Here is a 20,157-nt window from a genome sequence, read left to right as displayed (position 1 = left end):
CACAACTGAGATGATGCATTGGAACTAGGATTACACGATCAAGTAATAACTGTGTCCAAAAAGCACATATACTCTTAAGCAGTTTAGACAATGAAAAATCAAAAGAAAAAGCTTTGCCCTATTTTAAAGGGCAGCTTAGAGGCAGTGTGCTTTTGTTAGGGAAATGCCAAACAAATCTTTCTCCTTCAGACTATTAGGGCAAAGTCCCCACTGACTTCTGTGGAATTCATAAAGAGCTACAGTCACCAGTGCTACTGAGAGGATATTAGTGAAATGAATTATTGCAGATGTGGTGGTATCTTTGTCAATCATTTAGTCAAAAATGAAGTTATTCTATTCCAGTTTTAGTAAGTTAAAGGAAATAAATTAAGGGAGAGGGGTAGGGTGTAAGACCATATCACCACAACTGAGATATTCATGAATATAGTCTCTTGAATATTTATTGTAATTGCAAAAGGAAAAAAAAAAAAACTTTCAGCAAAAAAAAAAATTAAACAAAGAAAATCCACTTGGCATACAGAAGTCACATACAAAAAGAATATCCAATGGAATACACATGGTTGCTACGTCAGCACAGAATTAAAACTCTCCATGTGGATAAAACTTGTACTGAACCTTCAGACAAGAGCTCCCATGGATTTATGGAGAAGATTCACAAAATTTATCACCCAGCAGCATTTTAGCTAGCATATTTTTTAAAACCACAGTAGCTATATTGCAGTAAGAGTCGGGGGAGAAGGCACAGATTGAGTCTCACCCCCTCACAAAGGTATCCTAAACACATCAATTTTTCTTCAAGAACAGTTCAGCAAACAAGTTGGTTTGAGAGAACCAGAACAGCTACATGTTATCAAGGAAAGCATTTATTTTCGTGCATGTAATCACATGCCTGTGAGTAATTTTAAAAAGCTAGGTAAAATTACCTGCCAACCCTTGAGCTGCCAGATCACGTAACAATTAAAGTTTTAGGGACTCCTGTAGCAGGCTGTACATTTCCATTTTAGTTGTACCTCATATTCTGACTCTTACTTTGTTGCTCAGCAACAATGCTGCCAAGAATTTCCTTTTTATACTAAGCAATCCCAAATTTCTATCTACATACATTTTCATTTCACTCTGGTGTATATAATTTTGCAGAAATTTTAATGGCATTAGGTAAAAAAAAAATTTTAAGGACTTTTCATGTCATTGCAAGTACTGTCATGTGCTACTTAATGCAATGTGGCTACTTTGCTGTCTCAGAGAATGAATTTGATGACATCAGAAAGGAAACCCTTGATATTGGTTTCCTGTAGGCCTTAGAATTTCATTCTTTTCCAGATCAAGCAAATTAAAAAAAAATATCAAAACAAAGGAACAACCCCCCATAATTTATTAAACCTCATGTATTGTCACAAAAATGCATCAGAGAAAATTAAAAATCTGCTTGTGTACCTTTTATCATGGTACTAGTGAATATATGGGGGTTTTTTTAGGAAAATTGTCTGGCAAAACCAATTCCCCAATTCTTCTCCATGGCCCAGACTCAGTGGCCTGTCTCTGTTTAGTAAATTCCCAGTGCAGATGACACATGCCTTTGAAGCTGGAGGTTTAGCAAAAGTTAACAGAATGAGCTTTTCTGCAGGCTCTATGGGCACAGCTGGGAACCCGTGGTAGATCAGTGATTCAGGGTTTAAGGTCCCAAATGTACCCAAGGGTGCTGCTGAGTACTGATGGCCTTGCTCATGTTCTTAGAAAACCACTAGGATTATGTAAGTAAGTAGGAATAAATTATTGGATGTCTTCTTTTAATTTCATGGTCAGATTCTGACCTGCATTTTGTTTCCATTTGTGCCTTGGCTTTATTCCTAATACTGGAAATGCTGAACTTTGAAGGCCATGTAAAAATGGAGCGAAGAATGTGGGTCAGTATCTTTAAGGAGGTATCTTCCACCTTTAGTATCTAGAGAAGTTAAGAAACTTAATTGTCAAAACTGACCAATTAAGGTCACCTTCCACTCTGCTGTGTTGCTGACTGTGACCTTGAAGCTGTTTGCAAACATGTTAAACTGGGGCACCAACCAAAGTCTGACAAGTCATCTGCAAGAATATCAGGTACCCCTATTTATTATTTCAGGTAAGTATTATGAATTAACTGTATCAGATTAAAAAAAACATGTCCTCATGATATTATGCAATACAGGCAGACAGAGCATGTAATTGACTCTTTAAGAAAAAATAATTAGCTCACCATAAATGCTGAGCTCTAAGGCGTTCTTCTAATGCTTCTAGAGAACATGCTTTAAAAAACATAGGCAGAGAGTTTATAAATGGTTTAAAGCATTTTCTGACAGAAGGCCTGTCCCACTAGTGTTGGTGTAACACGACAATTCTCAAAAAAGGACACTCAGAACTCTAAAAGTAAAATTGACATGCACTTGCAGTAAACATACAAATATCTTTAACCATAGTCTCATATATTAAAAATAGCTTAAGTTACTTAAGAATATTCTTACACTACACTGGTAAAGTGTTTACTATATAATATTTCTACAAGACGTGTACATTTACTAGAAATCTTAAGCCACAAAGGCATCATCAACAGCTTATCACACATACATGATGCTTCTTCCTTTCACACAAGTTTATATACACTGAGTAAATAATTAAATATTGCACTTATTGGCCCATGATTCCTCAGTTTTGAGGTATTCAAAAATAGAAAAAATATCTCTTTTTATAACATTTTTTTCATGCAACATGTAAGACATTTGAAATACACAAATGCTAGTATATAAGTTACACATTGTGACAGTCCAACCGAGTCACAACACATCTGACATTACTGACAAAATACCAAACAAAAGTTACAGCACAAACATATCATATATCACTAGTTGCAGGTACATGTCAGAATTACTTGAGGAGATTTATCACCAGAAGTGGTAAAGAATGTCTATCTAACCTTCACTTTTGTGTGTTATAGGTGAATGTGAAATTATGGGAAATGAGGACTTTTGCTTCCCCCCTGATCAGATACCAAGTACCTTATTGTACAAATGACAAGCCATCTACCTCTGCTGGAACCATGGTTAATGAACTTCTGGTAACACATTTGATTTCCAGCAGTAATGACAATTTAAGGACAAATTTGGGAAAAGTGGCACTGAATATAAACAAGTAACAGTGGGAAATGAATGAGTGTCAAAGATGTACTACTGTATGTGCATGTAATATGTGCGTAGTCACAAATTCTGCTTCACTGAACACCCATGGATAAGCAAAAGGAAAAAAAAGCTTAATTTGCAAAGGTGAACTACATTTACCTCTAAATAAAACTGGTAGAGTTCATTTGAATAATTGAAATATGTTGCCTTTTTAAATGAGACTGGAAAAGTGATTAGTCTTGGAGAATCTGGAGTCAGAATGTATGGATCAATGGTGCAAATTAACAGAACTTATTCCCCTGTTGGTATAAGTGAAGATATGTTGCTAAACCCCCTGAGGATGTATCTATGAGGCTTCAAACTCATGGTTCCACATTGCTAAATCTGTCATGCTAAAGAACTAGGCTTATACATCGTGAGTCTATATGAAACAGGCCAAGGAGGAATCAGGTTGTTATCAGAACTGAAATTTAGTTGATGACTAAATGTAAATAATTTAGTTGATGTAAAAATGTAAATAATAAAACTCACTTTTCTAAAAAAGAAATATAGAAAATAGTAGCTTGGGAGGGGTGGAGTTTGTAAGGGGGTTTCTCTTGGAATGCAATTGCAACATCATTTGTCTGCTCCAAAGAAACAAATGCATAACCACCAAATGTAGAATTTTTGCTACTTTTTTTCCCTTCCAAAAATGGCAAATTTAATGCATTCTCAAAGTTAGGATCAAACTCCAGCAAATTTTGTGCATCCTGAAATAACACTTCATTTCCAAAATAAAGATGCAAGGTGGTACAGCTGAGCTGAGCAGACTGGGGAGAAAATTTAATCTTTCAAACTGGTGCTCTGAAAAAGGCCACATAGATGTCGTAGCTCAGGTAATTTCTCTAGGTGTTGCATTAAGTATAAGCACAAAGGAATAAACAATTCCAGCTTAGAGTCACTTACACAGTTGTTCAGAGAAAAAGAGTATTTTCTGGCAGAAAATTAGGCTAGTTCACATTTATTTAAAACACCAAACGAACAAGTCTAAATAAACTAACCACCACCACCAAAAATAACAGACACAGTATTAAGTCAGTTGCACTTGTAACTTGTGAACATGAGCTCCTAAAAGAATCAAAAACATGCATCTGAATGTTCAGCCCAGCAGGGCTGGCTGGCTGTTGGGCAGGTTGCAGCCTGAGGCACCGCAGGAACCAGACAATCCCCATGTTCCCGGGTGCTCCCAAGGGATTTTCTGACCAGTAGCTTGAAGGTGCAGAAAGCAGCACATTGTCAGAGCATGATAAGGCTGGTGCATGGCCCATGCACTGGATTAGCCTGCTGCTATAAGCTTTAGTCTAGATCATAACTCAGAAAAAGGATTGTGTAGTATTAGTTCAGCTTCAGCTGGCACTATGTAGCTCAGGATTCTCTGCCCAAAGGCATCTCATCTCTCAGATTAAAAATACTCTGTGTATTAACTGCTGCATCTCACCAACTGGATAAATCTCTGCTGTAGGGGGTATCTATGGCTGGACCAATGATTTACTGAGACCTTCAGTTTTATTTCTATATTGAAAGTACAACAAATCTATGCAAGGTGTGCAAGAACTTTTTCACTTTTTCACTTGTGATGAGGCTGAAAGTAGTTTTGTTTCTGCTATCCCAGTTTCCATCTGAGCTCTCCCCTCTTCCATCACAAGTGCTTTGTAGTACAAAGCATTATAGTGCTTTGTAGCCTGGTACTTGATATATGTGAAGAACAAGGCATTGATAGTTTAAAATTAGGCCCTTGATCAAGTTGCAACAGGTTCTTAAAAAACGTTCAGCCTACCTGGATTTAAGAAAATTGCAGTTCTCTCCTGTAAGTCAAGAGGAACTGAACCAGATTGACACAGGCTGCTGTTGGATATTCTATCCCATAGGAGACCAAGGAATAATTTTACATAGAATGAAAATTCTAACACTGCTAGTCCCCTCAGAATTCTTGGAATATTTGAGGAAAGCATGGTAAGTTACTTCTCAAAAGCTTTTCTGTCTTTACTGTTTCTCTACAAAAGATAAGTTCTAGTTGAGAGAGGCACTGAGATCATGATGCTCATGATCTAAATGTGACCAAATGTATAGCAGAAAACTCAATATTGCTGTGAAGCATATGACTGCAAAAGCCAACCTGTGATGGAAAATCAAAGCCTACTTTTTCCCACAGCAGGTAACCCAGTTTGGAAAGAAAAAGCCTGCTTGATCTTCCACACATTTTCAATTTCAGAGAAAGCCATTATAGGATAAATTTGGTTTGATGGGACCACAACAGGCCATTCTTTCCAAACTTCTACTCAAAACAGTGTCAACTGAGAGGGCTGAATGGTTCTCCCAGGGTTTTAGTCTCATCTTGAAAAATTCCAAGTATTTTATTTGAACATTTTAAAAATTAATCAGACTGAACGCCAATACAATGTTGAGTGTTAGCACAAAGTTTTGAAGAGGTTTTAGGTACAGATTCATTCTCTGCTGCTGTGTTTCAGATAAGCTTTTTCCTTTTAACATATTTTACCACTCTAAGGAACAACACTACTCGGACAGCTGCTTCCCCCAGCCACCCCATGTCATGCAGAAGGCCAAATATGTGTGGTGGCCTAGCAGCTTAGCTGCCTCAGAAACTTGAAGCAGAGGTTCTCCTTAGATTTTGCTGTTACTCTTCTGCCCAGACTCCTGATGCAAAATGAAAAGCAATTAACTGATCCCATTTACGTACAGAACTTTTAATCTATCTCTCAATTATTTTGAAAAGATATATGCTAATAATGTATATCTACTACCAAGTCTAAATGGTCATAGCCAGGCAGGGAGGGTCTAAATTTATTGCAATGGATACAAACAAAGTGTGACTGCAGCAAGGGACACCTTGAAGTCTTTTTTCCTGCTTGCACTGTGCACAGGAAATGACAATTTTACATCAAACATCTCAGAGAAAAGCTAGAATACTTGCACTTCTTGCCAAGCTGCATGATTCAGGATATACCCAAAATCCTGATTATGTCTCTCTCCTCCTTGCCTGAGATGGTTCAGACTAATAATACAACCTAAGACTCATCTAAAGAACTTGAGAGCTGAAGCTGAATTCTGTCTCAAGGCTTTCCTGCTCCTTCTTCTTGGCCAGGAGTCACTAACATAGCAAGAAACACATGGAAAACTGCCCAGCAGCCATCTCAAATGAAGCTTGCTCGACTTTGTACTGCTTGTGTTTTTTCCAATCAGCTGGCACCTAGGGTGTGAAAATGTACGAGGGAAACTCTCTCAGCACACTTAGCAACACGCTGTCTTAAATGGGGGAGGGGAAAAAAAGCGCCCTAGAGAGAGAAAGGATCATTGTTTGGATAGCATGTACCTCTTCCACCTGGCTGGTCCTCCACTCTGAAAAGGAGGGTGCTTTCTCTTCATGGAGGTAAATCAGTCTTCAGGTCTACTAGGGGAAAGCTGCTTAAATAAACTAGTTAACAGGATAGACATGGTTTAAAAACCCAGACTGAAGACAGCATTGATTAATTTAAGTTAGGCAGCACAGGTAGAACCCTCCTGGCACATCCTTTTTACATATGTCTATATGCCTTGTTTGGAAGTAACTTTTATTGTGTCAAAGTGTATTTAGATTATTTAATAATTTTTTTTAAAGTGGCCATTTTCTCTTAGTGTCTATCTATCTTAGTGAGTTATGTATCAGGAGTTACATAAGTTACCTTCAAAAAACATAAACCGTAAAGAAGGATTTCTTTGCAGTTGTGAGTCATTCAGTGCACTATGCGTTACTTCCTTTTATTTTATTTTTCAGATTTTTCCCATTGCTGACAATTTAAAAAATGTCAGCCCTATATTAAATTCTGTCTAATTGGAAAAATAAAATAATCAGGGCTTCTTCAGTTATGCTGCTTAGTTACAAAAGGTCTCTATGATGCAAGTAAGTAGTTTTACAAAGTACTTCAGGACACAGATGTAAGAAGCTTCCACCAATTACTAGAGGAGTAAAAACTGTAAAATATAACTATTTTAACACTTTACCATAAAAGAGTTTGTGTACTTTATTCTGCTGTCTTTACAGATTTTTGCTGATCTTTTCAATGTATTCAGTCTAAGATTAGAAATGTTGACAATTTTTTATCATTCCTAAAGTTTTAAAAATCCTAATTCTCTTGCCAAAATAAATGGAGAAAAAATCAGGTCAAACTTCAGTTCACTGACACCATCAGCATTTCTGCAATAGGTCTGAGTAAAATACAGACATTTATAGCCACTGTGGTGGTAGCTGTCTCAGTGACTGAATGGGAGATGAAATTTCTGAAAACTGAAGCATGCAGGTTTGACAGAAATGTGACAAGGCAGCTTTTGGCTACGAACAACCAAACACAATGGATTTGGCTCTGTCTGACATAATAGAGGACTGTGTGGTTAATGTCTCATGCAGGCAGACATGGAAAGAGCAAAATAGCCTTCTACGACAGGGGTAGGTAAGACTGGGATCTCCATAATGATGGAATGAGAAATTCTAGTTTCAGAAAATTATTAGCTAGACATGCAGCTCCTATGTAAAAGCAAATACACTAGCTGTCCAAACAGGACGAAGTACCTAATATCTCTGAGACTCTGGACTGAATATCCACATCCAGTTGGAAATTGTTGATGAACAGCTGAGAATTTTGATGGCTTTGGGCCGAGGACCTAACTTTCTTCTGATTTCTGCAGTTTTCAGTCAGCCAGGATGTGTAACATAGTGAGTGTGGATTTTACAAGGCAATGCGCTCAGGAAGTGTCCCTTGTACAAGTGATCTGGCAGAATGAGGGATTTGCTCACTACAGGAATACTTCTAAATTCATTGTCAGTCAGGAAAATACACAAGTGGCATCAGGAAGCTAAGTCAAAACACCCTGACCGCTACCCTAAAAATTCAACTAAATAACTTGAAACCAGTGAAGTGAGAGACAATTATAGGCAAACATGGTCTGAGACATGGCACCAGCTGAAGTGTGACACAAAACAGTAAAAAGAGAAGAGAAATTAATATACACTCTGCATGCAAAAGCCAGGTTCTAAAATATGGATCATCCTTTTAGGCTAAAAACTGCTCCATCCCCATATGCATATTAGAACAGCTGATGTAAAACAAGACTGTTCTCCAAATAAATTAATAAGACAGTATAAATAAAGGCATATAGACCATTCATAAATACTCTGTTGGCAATAGAACACACTGGAGCTGCCTTTGCTGAGAGCTGCATTAGCAGCTGCAGTTGGGCTGCTGTGGAGGAGGGGTGTCCTTTAGCTGTGTGTTCTGGTTGCTGGCAGCAATGGTGGGATTCGTCTCCAGACTTTCTGACATTTTGTCACAGATGATATCCACAAGTCGCTCAAACGTCTGCTTGACATTAATGTTTTCCTTGGCACTTGTTTCAAAAAATTCAAATCCTAAGAAAATAAAGAACATGTTTATGTTCTAGGCATGTTTCGGTATCTCCAATAAACATACAAACTTCTCTTGAGCAAGAGACACTCAGAAAGGAAACTCATGAGAACACATGTATGGAAGAGGAGCAGGTAAAATTGTAACACAATCAGAGTAAGTACACCAGTGCTACTGGCTTTATACGAGGCTGGATGAAGTCAGGACCAAATATATTTCCTTAGAAAAATTCTACTTTAACACAGTTTAATCTAAAACTTAATACCTGTTTCAGAGAATTATTTTAGGAAAGCCCTGTATGTACAGCCATTGGGAACAAGTAATCTGCTGCTCCATCTCTAACTATTACGTTCCTCTAAGCATTATGCAGTTGGAAACAGCCATTTCCATTGTGTTATTTAAGGTGGTGCCAAAAAAAAAAAAATGCTTGCAAAAGTACAGGTAAAAAACCAAGCAAGACAAGAAAAGATTTTTGCAATTTGATGGTTACTAAAGTTAGATGTGAATCCATGGAACCAAAGGGATTCCCAACTCCACAAAGAGAACTAATTAAAAAAAACCCAACCAAACAACAGAAATGCATGTAAGGAAGAAAACACCTTAATTCATTTGTACAGAAGGACTTTTTATCTATTCATTCCCAATGAATAGCCCAAAGGCAAAAATCATAGCTATCCTTAGCCCTTAAGGGACACTGGAAGCTTTTATAGAGCAGAGACAGCTGTTCTAAGCCCTCCAGAGACAGTTTGCTAAGTTCTCCTCTCTGGCTCCAATTGTACCACATCTCACCTCCTACATGGGTCTCATTCATCTAGGCCAGGTTTGCAGCTTGGCAGTCAGCCTGCAACCTAGAAAACTTCTCCCAGAGCTGGGTCTTCCCACATGCTTGTTTCCTTTGCAAAGCATTTGTGTTCCTTAATTTATTGTTTTCTAGGACTTTTCCCACATTTTTTCCCAAGTTAGAACATTTCTCACCCATTCTCTGATAATTCACAGCTTACTTCCATTCCTATCTGTCCACTACCTGTTGGTTCAATATTAAAACACTTTACAAAACATCTTATTGACTCGTAGCTTTACAGAAACCTTTTCACAGTCTGGCTTACCCTTTGCATAACTATTTTGATTCCTTCTGATTAAATCTGAATATTAATGTGCAATTACCACTGTCTTTCAGTATGAGAAAAATCCCTATCAGAAAATTTCAATTACATGAAATTCCTGGCAGAAGGACAGAAAACAAATCTTTGTGGGTCTGGTGGTTTGGTTTGATTTTTTGAATGTTTTGTTTTTTTCTGTTTTGAAAGGCCACAGAAAATTTAAATGCAAGTACTTGGGTCACATTAGTATTATGTCTTCAGTATGCCATCTAAACAGAATGTAATGTACACATTCAGTCCTATAACTGTTGTCTATGCAACTTTTTGAGCTCTACACTAGAGTTACTGCAGATAATTATATTTACCTTGACATGATAACCCAGCCAGAAGTAATAAGCAATGTACAAACTCAACTCTGCTCTGAATGATTTTTTTGTATTTTTAATTTATGTAAGGTGCTGTACCAAAGTGTCAGGAAGCACTAAAATGTTTTAATATATAGGAGCTAAGCACTGGCAAAAGCTGGTGTTCATAGGGAGATTAGATAACAAGAGCTACCAATATTGTACAGGGATTTAATTGGTCATATGACTTCTGTTAGTATCAGGAAGAAGTGTAAGGGTAAGCTCACCAGTATGAGAATACATTGCCATAAAAACTTTTCCATTCCATATTTCACTGCAAAGCAGGAAAACTGTGAATAATAAAAGACTTCCAACAAAAATTAGATACAAGGATATAGTTTTAATCTATAAAATGCTGCTTTAGTTAAGCTTTGCTTGCACATTTCCTTTGTTCCAAACTAGAAGGAAAGTGAGAAAAGGCTGTGTAACATCACTTGTTGGTGGTTTTGGCCTTCCCGCAGAGCTCCATGCAGCAGAAAGCTGTTCAGATCATTTGGGAGCTGCTTGGAGAAAGGAAGATCGTCCACAATTTCAGTATGCTGTGTTGAAACTCAGATGCAGCCCCAGCCCAGCAATGCAGTCAAGAACCTTCCACAGATCCTAGTGTCTTCTCCACAGGAAGGAGGAGGAAAGCAGCCGTTCCATAGAGGAACAAGCAGAATCATAGGGCAGAAGGGTTGAATAACAATGGGGGAATGATGCACCAAAGCTTGGGAGATGATAGGAAGAACACTGAATCTAAAGCACATTCGGGAGTGGAACAGTTTTTACAGTTATAAAGATAGAATAATGAGCTCATCAGATGATAATGAAATAGCAGATATGATATCTAGGTAAGAGATCTAGAGAGAGAAAAGCAGAAAATGAAAGGAAAACAGTCACAGAGAGGAGGCCTATGTCAGGAACTACTGTAACAAGGATAAAATCAAGAAAACAGGCCCACTATCTTGGTGAGGATGTTTTGCATGAGAACATAATGAGAAACTTATAAGGCACATATTCTCCAGATTAAATGGAGGCTTACAGAGTGTCAAGCACAAAATAATTGATTCAAATAAAATACTTTGGAGATTTCTATGGAATTTCAGATATGATTTCAATATAAGAAGAAAATTGCAGTCACAGCAGTGATGTAGTTGGATATCAGGCTATGAGGGTATTCCATCAATTTGGACATTTAATTGCCTGGACCTGCTAGGCTAGGCTTTGCTGCATAGATGAAGCAATGGACAGACCTGAGAGAAAGTGGCTGAGCACCCAATTGCCTCCACAATAAAACTGATGCTATATTCTTTACTGGAACTGTAGGGGTGGGAATTTTGAACATTATTAGCCCAAAAAGCTCCTTCTGTGTATAGACCTATGACTGGTGCTTTTTATATGCTTGAATGTGCAAATAAACATCCATCTTCCCAAGAAGAGAATGGGGCATACATGTGAGCTCCTTCCAGGCAGTTCTCTGTAAAACAGATGCAGCTGCACATAGGTAAGACACTGTTCTCACAGGTGCAGACATGGTAACACAGAAGAGTCTTTTGAAGCTAATTAAGAAGTTAAGAAAATCTTTGTGCAGTTTCGGGTAATCACTGTCAAAGCATTGTGGTATGTACTGAGCAAGTAGGACCAGCAGGATTGCAAAACTTCAGCAGAACAGGAGTTCAGAATCTCTCTGATGTAGCCAAAGATGCCATTACAAAGACCCTTGCAAGAGAGGCTCCTGTAGGCACTCAAAAGAGCCACTGATTGTCCTGGGCAAGGGATTCAATTTCTCATGGGAGTATTACCTTGTGCAAGGTCCCCCAACAAATTAGGTTGGTTCTTTTGGCTGGTTTGTTTGTTTAACCAAAACCTTGACTGTGGAACAGTTTCAAGGAGCTATACAGAATTTTTCCTAGCAGGGTGTTCTTGGAATCAAGGCTAGAATTCTGTTTGTTTTCATTTTTTTATGGAATATTTTGCAGATCTTTTTTTCCCCATGGCACCTCCTTCTCTACTGACTCATCTTGCAATTATTTTACTAATGGCTCTTAAACACCCTAAGCTTCATAAATCCCTGTGTATGACAGCCTAAGTTCTATGACTTCTAGTACTTTTTTCAAGTTTGTTTTTCACTGCTCATTATTAATTGAGATAAAATATTTTCCATGAGGGTATAAGTGTGAAGTGAGGCAGCTATCTGGTGCTGCCCAGGGAAGCAGAGCTCAAAGAACACCATGTTCCCACCACGTGTGATGATCTGTACTGCTGATGGGCATGAGGCCAGGCAGAGGAGATTATTGTAAAGACATGACAAGCCCAAGTGGTAAGTGGGTAGGTCAGGGAGAACAGAGCTGAAACTCAGAAAATCCAATACACCAAAGTGTTGCCTGAACATATGTACAAAGTGTATGGAACATGGAATATGATATTTTAAATGCTTATTTTGGGTTTAATTCTGTTTTCCTTTGCTGATTCCCTCTTTCCCTACTACTGACTCAAAGAAGGCCGGCAAGCTCTTGGCAGCTCCTACAGAGCACTACAGCAGCAGAGCTAGACAGGGCACTGGCACGGTTCTGTTGTTCTCCTGGTGATCTACAATGCACACAGAGCTCTTAGATGGCTTTCCTGAATCATACACACAGCCAGATGTACTGACTTTGTACCCTCTCTGCCTCACATGTGTGCTAGCTCTGTAGAGGCTCCTTCATAACTGCTCATTAACACTTGCTTATGTCTGCTTTCAAAACACAGGAAAGAAAAACGCCCAGAAAGCACAGTCATATGCAAAGAGAAGAACATTCTGCACTCTCTCATCTTCCTGAGAAAACATGACATCAAGAGCATAGGCTAGACAGCAAACCAAGAACATTTCCGCAGACAATACAGACAAGATCTATGCTGATGTTTCACAAGTTGATCAGGTGGCATTTTGGTTTCAGAGTGTTTTTTCTACAATAAAGACAATTTAATTTATCAGCCCATATGTCACATTTTACAGATGTCCACAAGGGTATGTTCCCTCACTAACTATCCTTCTAAATTTTCATGAAGACAAGCTTGAGCTGTGGTCCTTAGTGCTGCTTTTGTCAGTGTCTGGTTCAATCCAGAATTGTAAGGAGTAGTAGGAGACAGCAGCATCAGAGCAAGAAATGGATGCAGGAAGCTGCTCCCTTGGTAAGAGCAGGGTGTAAAAGGCAACCTCCAGGAAGCCATGGGAATTAATAATTTAACAATATCATTGTATATAAAAGAGAGGTGTTAATAAGGACTTATCTTCTTAAAATTGCATCCTGTGGGTATCTCTGAGCAGGCACTGGCAGGCACTTACCTTCCTGCCTGCTATGAATAGTATCTAATAAGTTTTGCATTCACATTACAGGCTGTCAGTCAAGGCAACTGCAAGACCTTTCTTCTCTGCTCAGACGTCCTCTTCCTCAGAACTGTCAATATTTTTCAGTCAAGGAGAGAAAGGACACACATGGTATGACTGAAAGGTCACCTCTCTTGAGGGAACTGGGCTGAAAGTAGCTGGAGACAACTGCTGTTCTTCAAAGTATCTCCTACATCAGCAACTCTCCGGTTATGGGCAGCAGGGCAGCAGTTCTGGTTTGCTGTGCTTTGTTCTCTAGATCAATAGGATGGGATCTCTGCTGTCCTAACAAGCCCAAGTGCTGGGCTATGATCAGAAAATTATTTAAAAAACGTCAAGACTCAGAACAGTACTCTGCTAATACTATCCCAGTAAAGAGCAGTGCTCTATCACCATTCAAAATAGATAATTAAAAGGAAGATAAACATTATTATCAGAAATGCTAAGCTATTTATCCAGTCTTTAGGATGGCTGAATTTATTAACAAAAACAAAGCTAAAGTGGGACTTTCAGCTATGGCAGAATGGGGAGACCCAAGGGGCTGTTACTGGTCATGCTTTAGCTAACATCTTCTTTTCCAGTCTTTCAGAACAGAAGGTTTCATATAAATTCCAGTTGTATTGATTTTGATTGTCATTTTCAGATACCTTTTAAATGAGTGCATTTGGGCACTTAATTAGATTTCTAGCAAAGATTTTTTTTGTGTGTGTGTTTACAGGAGACACGGGTTGAGCAAACCCTTGCTCCTCATTGTTATTAAATAACTTGGCTGTAATGCAGCTCCCAGTATCTGAAAGCAATGGCAGGTTGGCTTTCCTCTCAGTAAAAGAACATCCTGGGGACAGGAGCCTGTAATTGCTCTGCCAATACCCTGTCTGTGTTGTAGCTAAACAGAAGACTGGTATTTGTCAGTGCTGTCAGTCTGTCTCTTTTCCCTGGAACTAATATTTGCCCATTAAAAAAAAGCTAAAAAACAGTGCAGGATGGAAGTTTGAACCAGCATATTGCAGCACAACCCAATTATTTTCATTTTTAATGCAAATTTAGATGCAGCCATATGTCTGTGCTCTCTAAGCTGTGGGTGACCCTGCCTTGTGCACCACAGCCTCCAGTCAGCCACAGAGGCAAAACAGAACTCGCTGTTCTAGCAAACTGTGTGTGCTGAGGTGTCAGCTCCCACTTGTTTCCTCATTTACATGCCAAAATTACAGCACTAAAAATGTCTCTTCAGTTCAGTGCCTAAACTCACAGCTGCCTCGTACACACAGCATGCCCACAGATGCCTAATGCACGTGCTACTCCCCAGGGCTCCACTCCTGGCCAGTGAAGGTGCACCCCAGTCCTGATGCTGGGGGGCTGCTGCCTTGTGCCCTAGCCCTGGAAGGATTCAGACACCATTCCCGCTCCTGTTCCTGTTCCATCCCAGCAGCAGGTCTGCTCCTGCAGCCTGGGTCAGACCACCACAACTGCACCCTCTGTAGGACCCGACACCAACACTGACAAATGCCCCACTTTCAGGCTTACTGGCATGCTAAATGGTTTAATTTAAAGATATGTATTCACAGCTCAATCCAGTCTGTTTTCTCCCTGGCAAAACCATTACCTACCCAAATATATGAGCCAAGAACAAATTGAAAACTGAATAGTCATGGAAGGATGATTCTGTTTGAAGTAAGAATTTTGTTCTTGTTTTTAGTGGAAATTATTGTGAAAGCACTGGGAATCAAGAGAAAGAAAGAGAGAAAAAACAATGAAGTAGAAAAATGAGAAAAATAAAGAAAAATAAAGAAGAGGAAGAAGGAGAGGAAGAAAAAAAAAGAAGAAAGGAAAGGAAAGGAAAGGAAAGGAAAGGAAAGGAAAGGAAAGGAAAGGAAAGGAAAGGAAAGGAAAGGAAAGGAAAGGAAAGGAAAGGAAAGGAAAGGAAAGGAAAGGAAAGGAAAGGAAAGGAAAGGAAAGGAAAGGAAAGGAAAGGAAAGGAAAGGAAAGGAAAGGAAAGGAAAGGAAAGGAAAGGAAAGGAAAGGAAAGGAAAGGAAAGGAAAGGAAAGGAAAGAAAGGAAAGGAAAGGAAAGGAAAGGAAAGGGAAGGAAAGGAAAGGAAAGGAAAGGAAAGGAAAGGAAAGGAAAGGAAAGGAAAGGAAAGGAAAGGAAAGGAAAGGAAAGGAAAGGAAAGGAAAGGAAAGGAAAGGAAAGGGAAAAGGAAAGGAAAGGGAAAAGGAAAAGGAAAAGGAAAAGGGAGAGGAAAAGGAAGAGGGAGAGGAAGAGGAAAAGGAAAAGGAAAAGGAAAAGGAAAAGGAAAAGGAAAAGGAAAAGGAAAAGGAAAAGGAAAAGGAAAAGGAAAGGAAAGACTTGAAGGAGGGGGTCACCCAAATGAGAAGAGAAAATATGGAGATAAGGTATGTAAAAAATTACCATCTCTCTGAGTGACAAGCTGTGAAGGTGCACTGAAGTCACAGGCACTGCTGACCATGACACACATAATATTCAGAGGCCTTTGCAGGTTCCCTGAATACGGTGTGAGGCCTGGTTTCTACTGCCCCTTGCAGAAGAGAATGTGAGAGCTCACCCAGAAAGGGTGAGCACATTTCATTTTGTTTGCTGACACTGGATGTTGGCCTCTAGGAGAAATAGGATGCCAGGATAAAGTTAGAAAACAGGCAAGTGCAACCTAGGGCATACTTAGATATGATGAATGCCCCCAGCCATGGTTGATCCTGGATGGCAAAAAATAAGAAGAACCTGAGAAACCAAAGAACACATAAAAGTTGATGTATCTAGTTAACCGGCACAGTAGAATGCCCCAAATAAATGGAAAAACTTTATGTCAAACTGCAAATGCAGCTATCCATTTCCCTGTGCAGTTATTCAGACTCTATTCAAAGGCCTGTGCACACCTCTCCTTGCTAGTTCTTAGCTGGAATGTAGATTACAATATCACTATATCATACAGACTGTGGATAGAAGAAACAAGAAGACATCAAGCCACCTGTGACTCCTTTTATTTCTCTTCTGACATTTTGTCAAATGTTTGTCTGACATTTGACACCAAACTTGCATGAATGTATGAGTTTTGCTGAAAGGCATGAGAGCAGTATCTCAGAAAACTGTGTGAGCAATTCAGCTGGCAAGAGTGCATGCATTTTGCTCACAGGAAGTTCCAACTCTTGTTTTGCTAAAATGCTTTAAAGCATGTAAATTTATGCTGACTATATTTCTATTCACTCCATAGCCAATCCATGTACTGCTCAGAGCAAATATTCCTGAAGACAGAAAATATCATAAGAATTACATTCCATACCCTTTTTTGCTAGTGATTAGTGAAGAAACTTCTTTAAATGCATTTGCTGTCATTACTTGTATTAATTATTTCTCTCTATTGGCTAGTTTGTCACATTTTTACACATTCTTGGAATAATACCTATATGAGGAAAAGTTATGTGACTTTATTTGCTCTCATCTCTTTTCATTTCATTCTAACCTTAACCTGTTAATGATGCTATTGTGTTAAACAACCATGAACTGATTTCTGAAAAAAAACACTTTAAGAAAGTACTGAATGGGATGATAAGGAATGACTAATGTATGTCTTTGTGTCTTTATGCCTGGAACAATTAAATATTCTGGGAATTACCTTATGGAGAAAAAGGGAATATGACAGAGTTCTCTGAAACCCACAGAGGTACAGTGCAGGTAATAGCAATCAATTGTATACTCTTTGTAAGAGTATAACAGTGAAGAAAAACAAAATTAAACTATCAGGGGGCCAGTTCAAAGGAGCAGTAGATAACAGATAAACTGCGCATATTTAAAGGATATTGTGGGTGGTATGACTCTATATGGCTTCAAAGACATCATTGTACAAATCACAGAAAAAAATTACAAAAGGCCTATTGAATATAAATGTATTGCATTTGGTTCATGACAACCACAAATATAATTTTCTATGGTCAGAGAAAGTATCACTGCATGTTTGCCAGTTCACATCTTTTACAAAATACCTACAACACTGCTTGTAGCTAGGATCCATAGTGGTACTGCCAGTGTCATGTTATTAACAATAAATTTAAAAAATATCTTCAAAGCAAATATGACAGATTCTGTCCTCATAAAGATTCTGTAATTTTCTTCAAGGTCAGATCTGGGTTCCTAACTATTCCTTCATTCTTTTGTGAACTTTGAGTATGCCATGAAAAGGTATGCATATGTACCACAGGGCAGTTGTCTCATTCAGCAGACCTCCTCCAACAGTAATGAGATTTATTGTTGGTTCATTTAAACTCCTTGTTTGGGTTGCACTTGAGAAAAAAGCCAGCACAATGATTTAAAGAAATGAATGATTACACCTTGTTATTGAACTTTAAGGCCACACTTTTCAGAGAGGTCAGGAGCCAAAAGGAGTCTCCATTTTCCAGTAACACTGTTCTCAACAGAACACCATGTTGTCCAGAGAGTTAAACTCCCAGTGCTCTTTTTGACCTTCTGAACAGTCCCCCCAGAAGGTGCACGTGTTCATTTTCTTAGGGACTTCAAATAAACAAGGGCTGAAAATAAAACTGCACTTGAGAATAGAAGGTGTCACAGCCTAGTTTTTGTACAGCACTGATGAATCTTATTGGCTTGTGTCTGTGATCAACACTGTGTTCAAAGGGCTCTCAGTTTTAAAATGTCTGCCTGGACAGAAAAATCTATATGGTTATCTTTAAAACTTGTCTGTAAGAGATGTTATCAATTTGCTGCCAGAGAAACAAAAGACAGTCCCATGTGTGTAACACAGTGGGTGCCCTCCAAACCAGCCAGCAAGTCCAGGGCACTTACTGCAGTTAAGGAAAAGTCTTCTGCTGCTCCTGACATCACCTCACCCACTCTCAGGGCAGATTTAATAAATTATTGTAGCTGTACAGGAAACATGTAAACATTTGTGTGTGCAGTCTGAGTACAGTAAATGACTGGATCAGAGACACAAGTTATCTAATACAATTAATCTACCCTTGGGATAGCCACAGGATATATATCTGAGAAAAGAAACCCCCTGAGTAGATAAATATGGAAATAGAGGATAATCTTCTTCTATAAAGATTGAATTTTAAATCCCAGGAGTTAGAATTTTCTTTAAAGCCTGAAACATGAGTTTTGTTATCTATCTCATTACCCTTTTTTCTTCTTTTCAAGCATTGGTTATTACATCTGAGGATTCCTGACTGTAAAACATGCAAAGTTCCTTCTTGTCTTGATAAATTTATGACTTTGTGGATGCCTTGTCAATTCATTGCGTTATTTTTCTTTTTTTGAAGGAATATGGTTCAAGGCATAGAAATTCAGATTTTTTTGTGACTTTAAAAAAATTTCAAACTCTATAGTGAAAATTAATGGTTGTTGCTAAATGTTTCAGCACCTTGTCAAAATTAATGGTAAAAGTATACAGTTAGATTTTTGGGATCTCTTTGTCCAATGAATATATATTCCTATCTCCTAGTGCAATGAGTAAACATCAGAAATGGGAAGAACATATATAGAAAAATATATATAAAAATATGACAGGTATTTCTGCAAAGATAAATATCCTCTGTTAATGGTTTGGTTGCAATCAGTTTAAGAACTCAATTCTTTACAAATATTGGTAAGTTTTCTGGATATAACCTTCTGTTAAATATTTCCTGCCATCTTTCAAAGACTAACTTACAGTAATCGTTAACATATTCATTCAAGAAGTTCTTTTACACATATGCAGCACTTATTAAGACAGATTCAATAGGAAGGTATGTTACTCTGATAAAATTGTTTACCAGGAAAAGTAATTGTACAAGTGGAAAACAATATTTTTTTAAAAATAAGATCATTGACCTATGAACATACATGACTTAAGAACCACCAGCATGAGATTAGATCCCCAATTAAAACATCCTTTCATCTACCTCCCTATATAGGAATAGTGACAAGGAGATCTTGGTTACACGTATTTTGACCAGCTTTTACTGACTGAGCTTTTACTACACAGAGTTTTAAAAACAATAACAAATCCATGCCCATAATTTATGATTCCCTGTACATAAATTGACCTCTAACAATTCCAGAGTTTGATTTGCACACCTGCTGAGCTTACTCTCCAGAGATCAGGAAATTTGAAGGAAAAAAGAGCCTAGGTATTAGTATTACAATGATGCTCTGGAGATTTGCCAATAAAGTTTGACCAGTGTCACTCCAAAAACATTTTGGGGTATGAAAGGATAACACTGTTGTGTAGAAACAGAAACAACAAAGGTGCTCACAGCTTGGCAATTTTCTGTGTGTACAGAATTTGCTTCCCAGAAGGAGACCTTATGAAACAAGTCCATATCTACAGTTCTGTGAATGAACAGTAGATCAGTGGATGAAGTGTTAGCAGTGGGACAGCAGCATATTTCTGTTCTGGATTATCGGTATTGCTAATCATAACCCAAATCCACTCAAGTTACAAAAAGGTCTAGTAAGCTTTTTCTGCAATATCTCCTTTCTTCTCTTTTTTTTTTTTTTTTTTTTTTTTGTTGAGGGGACTGGAAAAAAACACCATTGCTTGGGGTTTTCTGATTTACTTGTCTTCTTGCTCCATGTCAAAAAGGCTGTAGAAATAAAAGGGAAGGAGTGTGTGACTATTCCTTTACAATGAATGTAAAGGAATAGTATTTGCAAGTTCTGTAAGCGATAAATTAAATTAATTTTTGCATTCTCACAAACAACCACAAAGCTTTT

General features: G+C 38.2%; 1 protein-coding gene across 2 annotated transcripts in view; it reads right to left on the bottom strand.

The window, feature by feature from the left end:
• Positions 1 to 422: 422 nt before the first annotated feature.
• The window catches only part of RAB3C (RAB3C, member RAS oncogene family), a 121,482-nt gene continuing 101,747 nt past the window's right edge, over positions 423 to 20,157 (bottom strand). For both annotated transcript variants that reach the window (XM_014268993.3, XM_005489767.4), the window contains exon 5: positions 423 to 8,586. In XM_014268993.3, the coding sequence (XP_014124468.1) occupies positions 8,399 to 8,586 (188 nt within the window). In that variant the 3' untranslated portion in view covers positions 423 to 8,398. The remainder of the gene's footprint in view (positions 8,587 to 20,157) is intronic.

Source organism: Zonotrichia albicollis, chromosome Z, assembly GCF_047830755.1.
Source record: "Zonotrichia albicollis isolate bZonAlb1 chromosome Z, bZonAlb1.hap1, whole genome shotgun sequence".
Taxonomy (NCBI): domain Eukaryota; kingdom Metazoa; phylum Chordata; class Aves; order Passeriformes; family Passerellidae; genus Zonotrichia; species Zonotrichia albicollis.
Note: the sequence above shows the minus strand (reverse complement) of the source record. Positions and strands in the feature narration are given on the sequence as shown.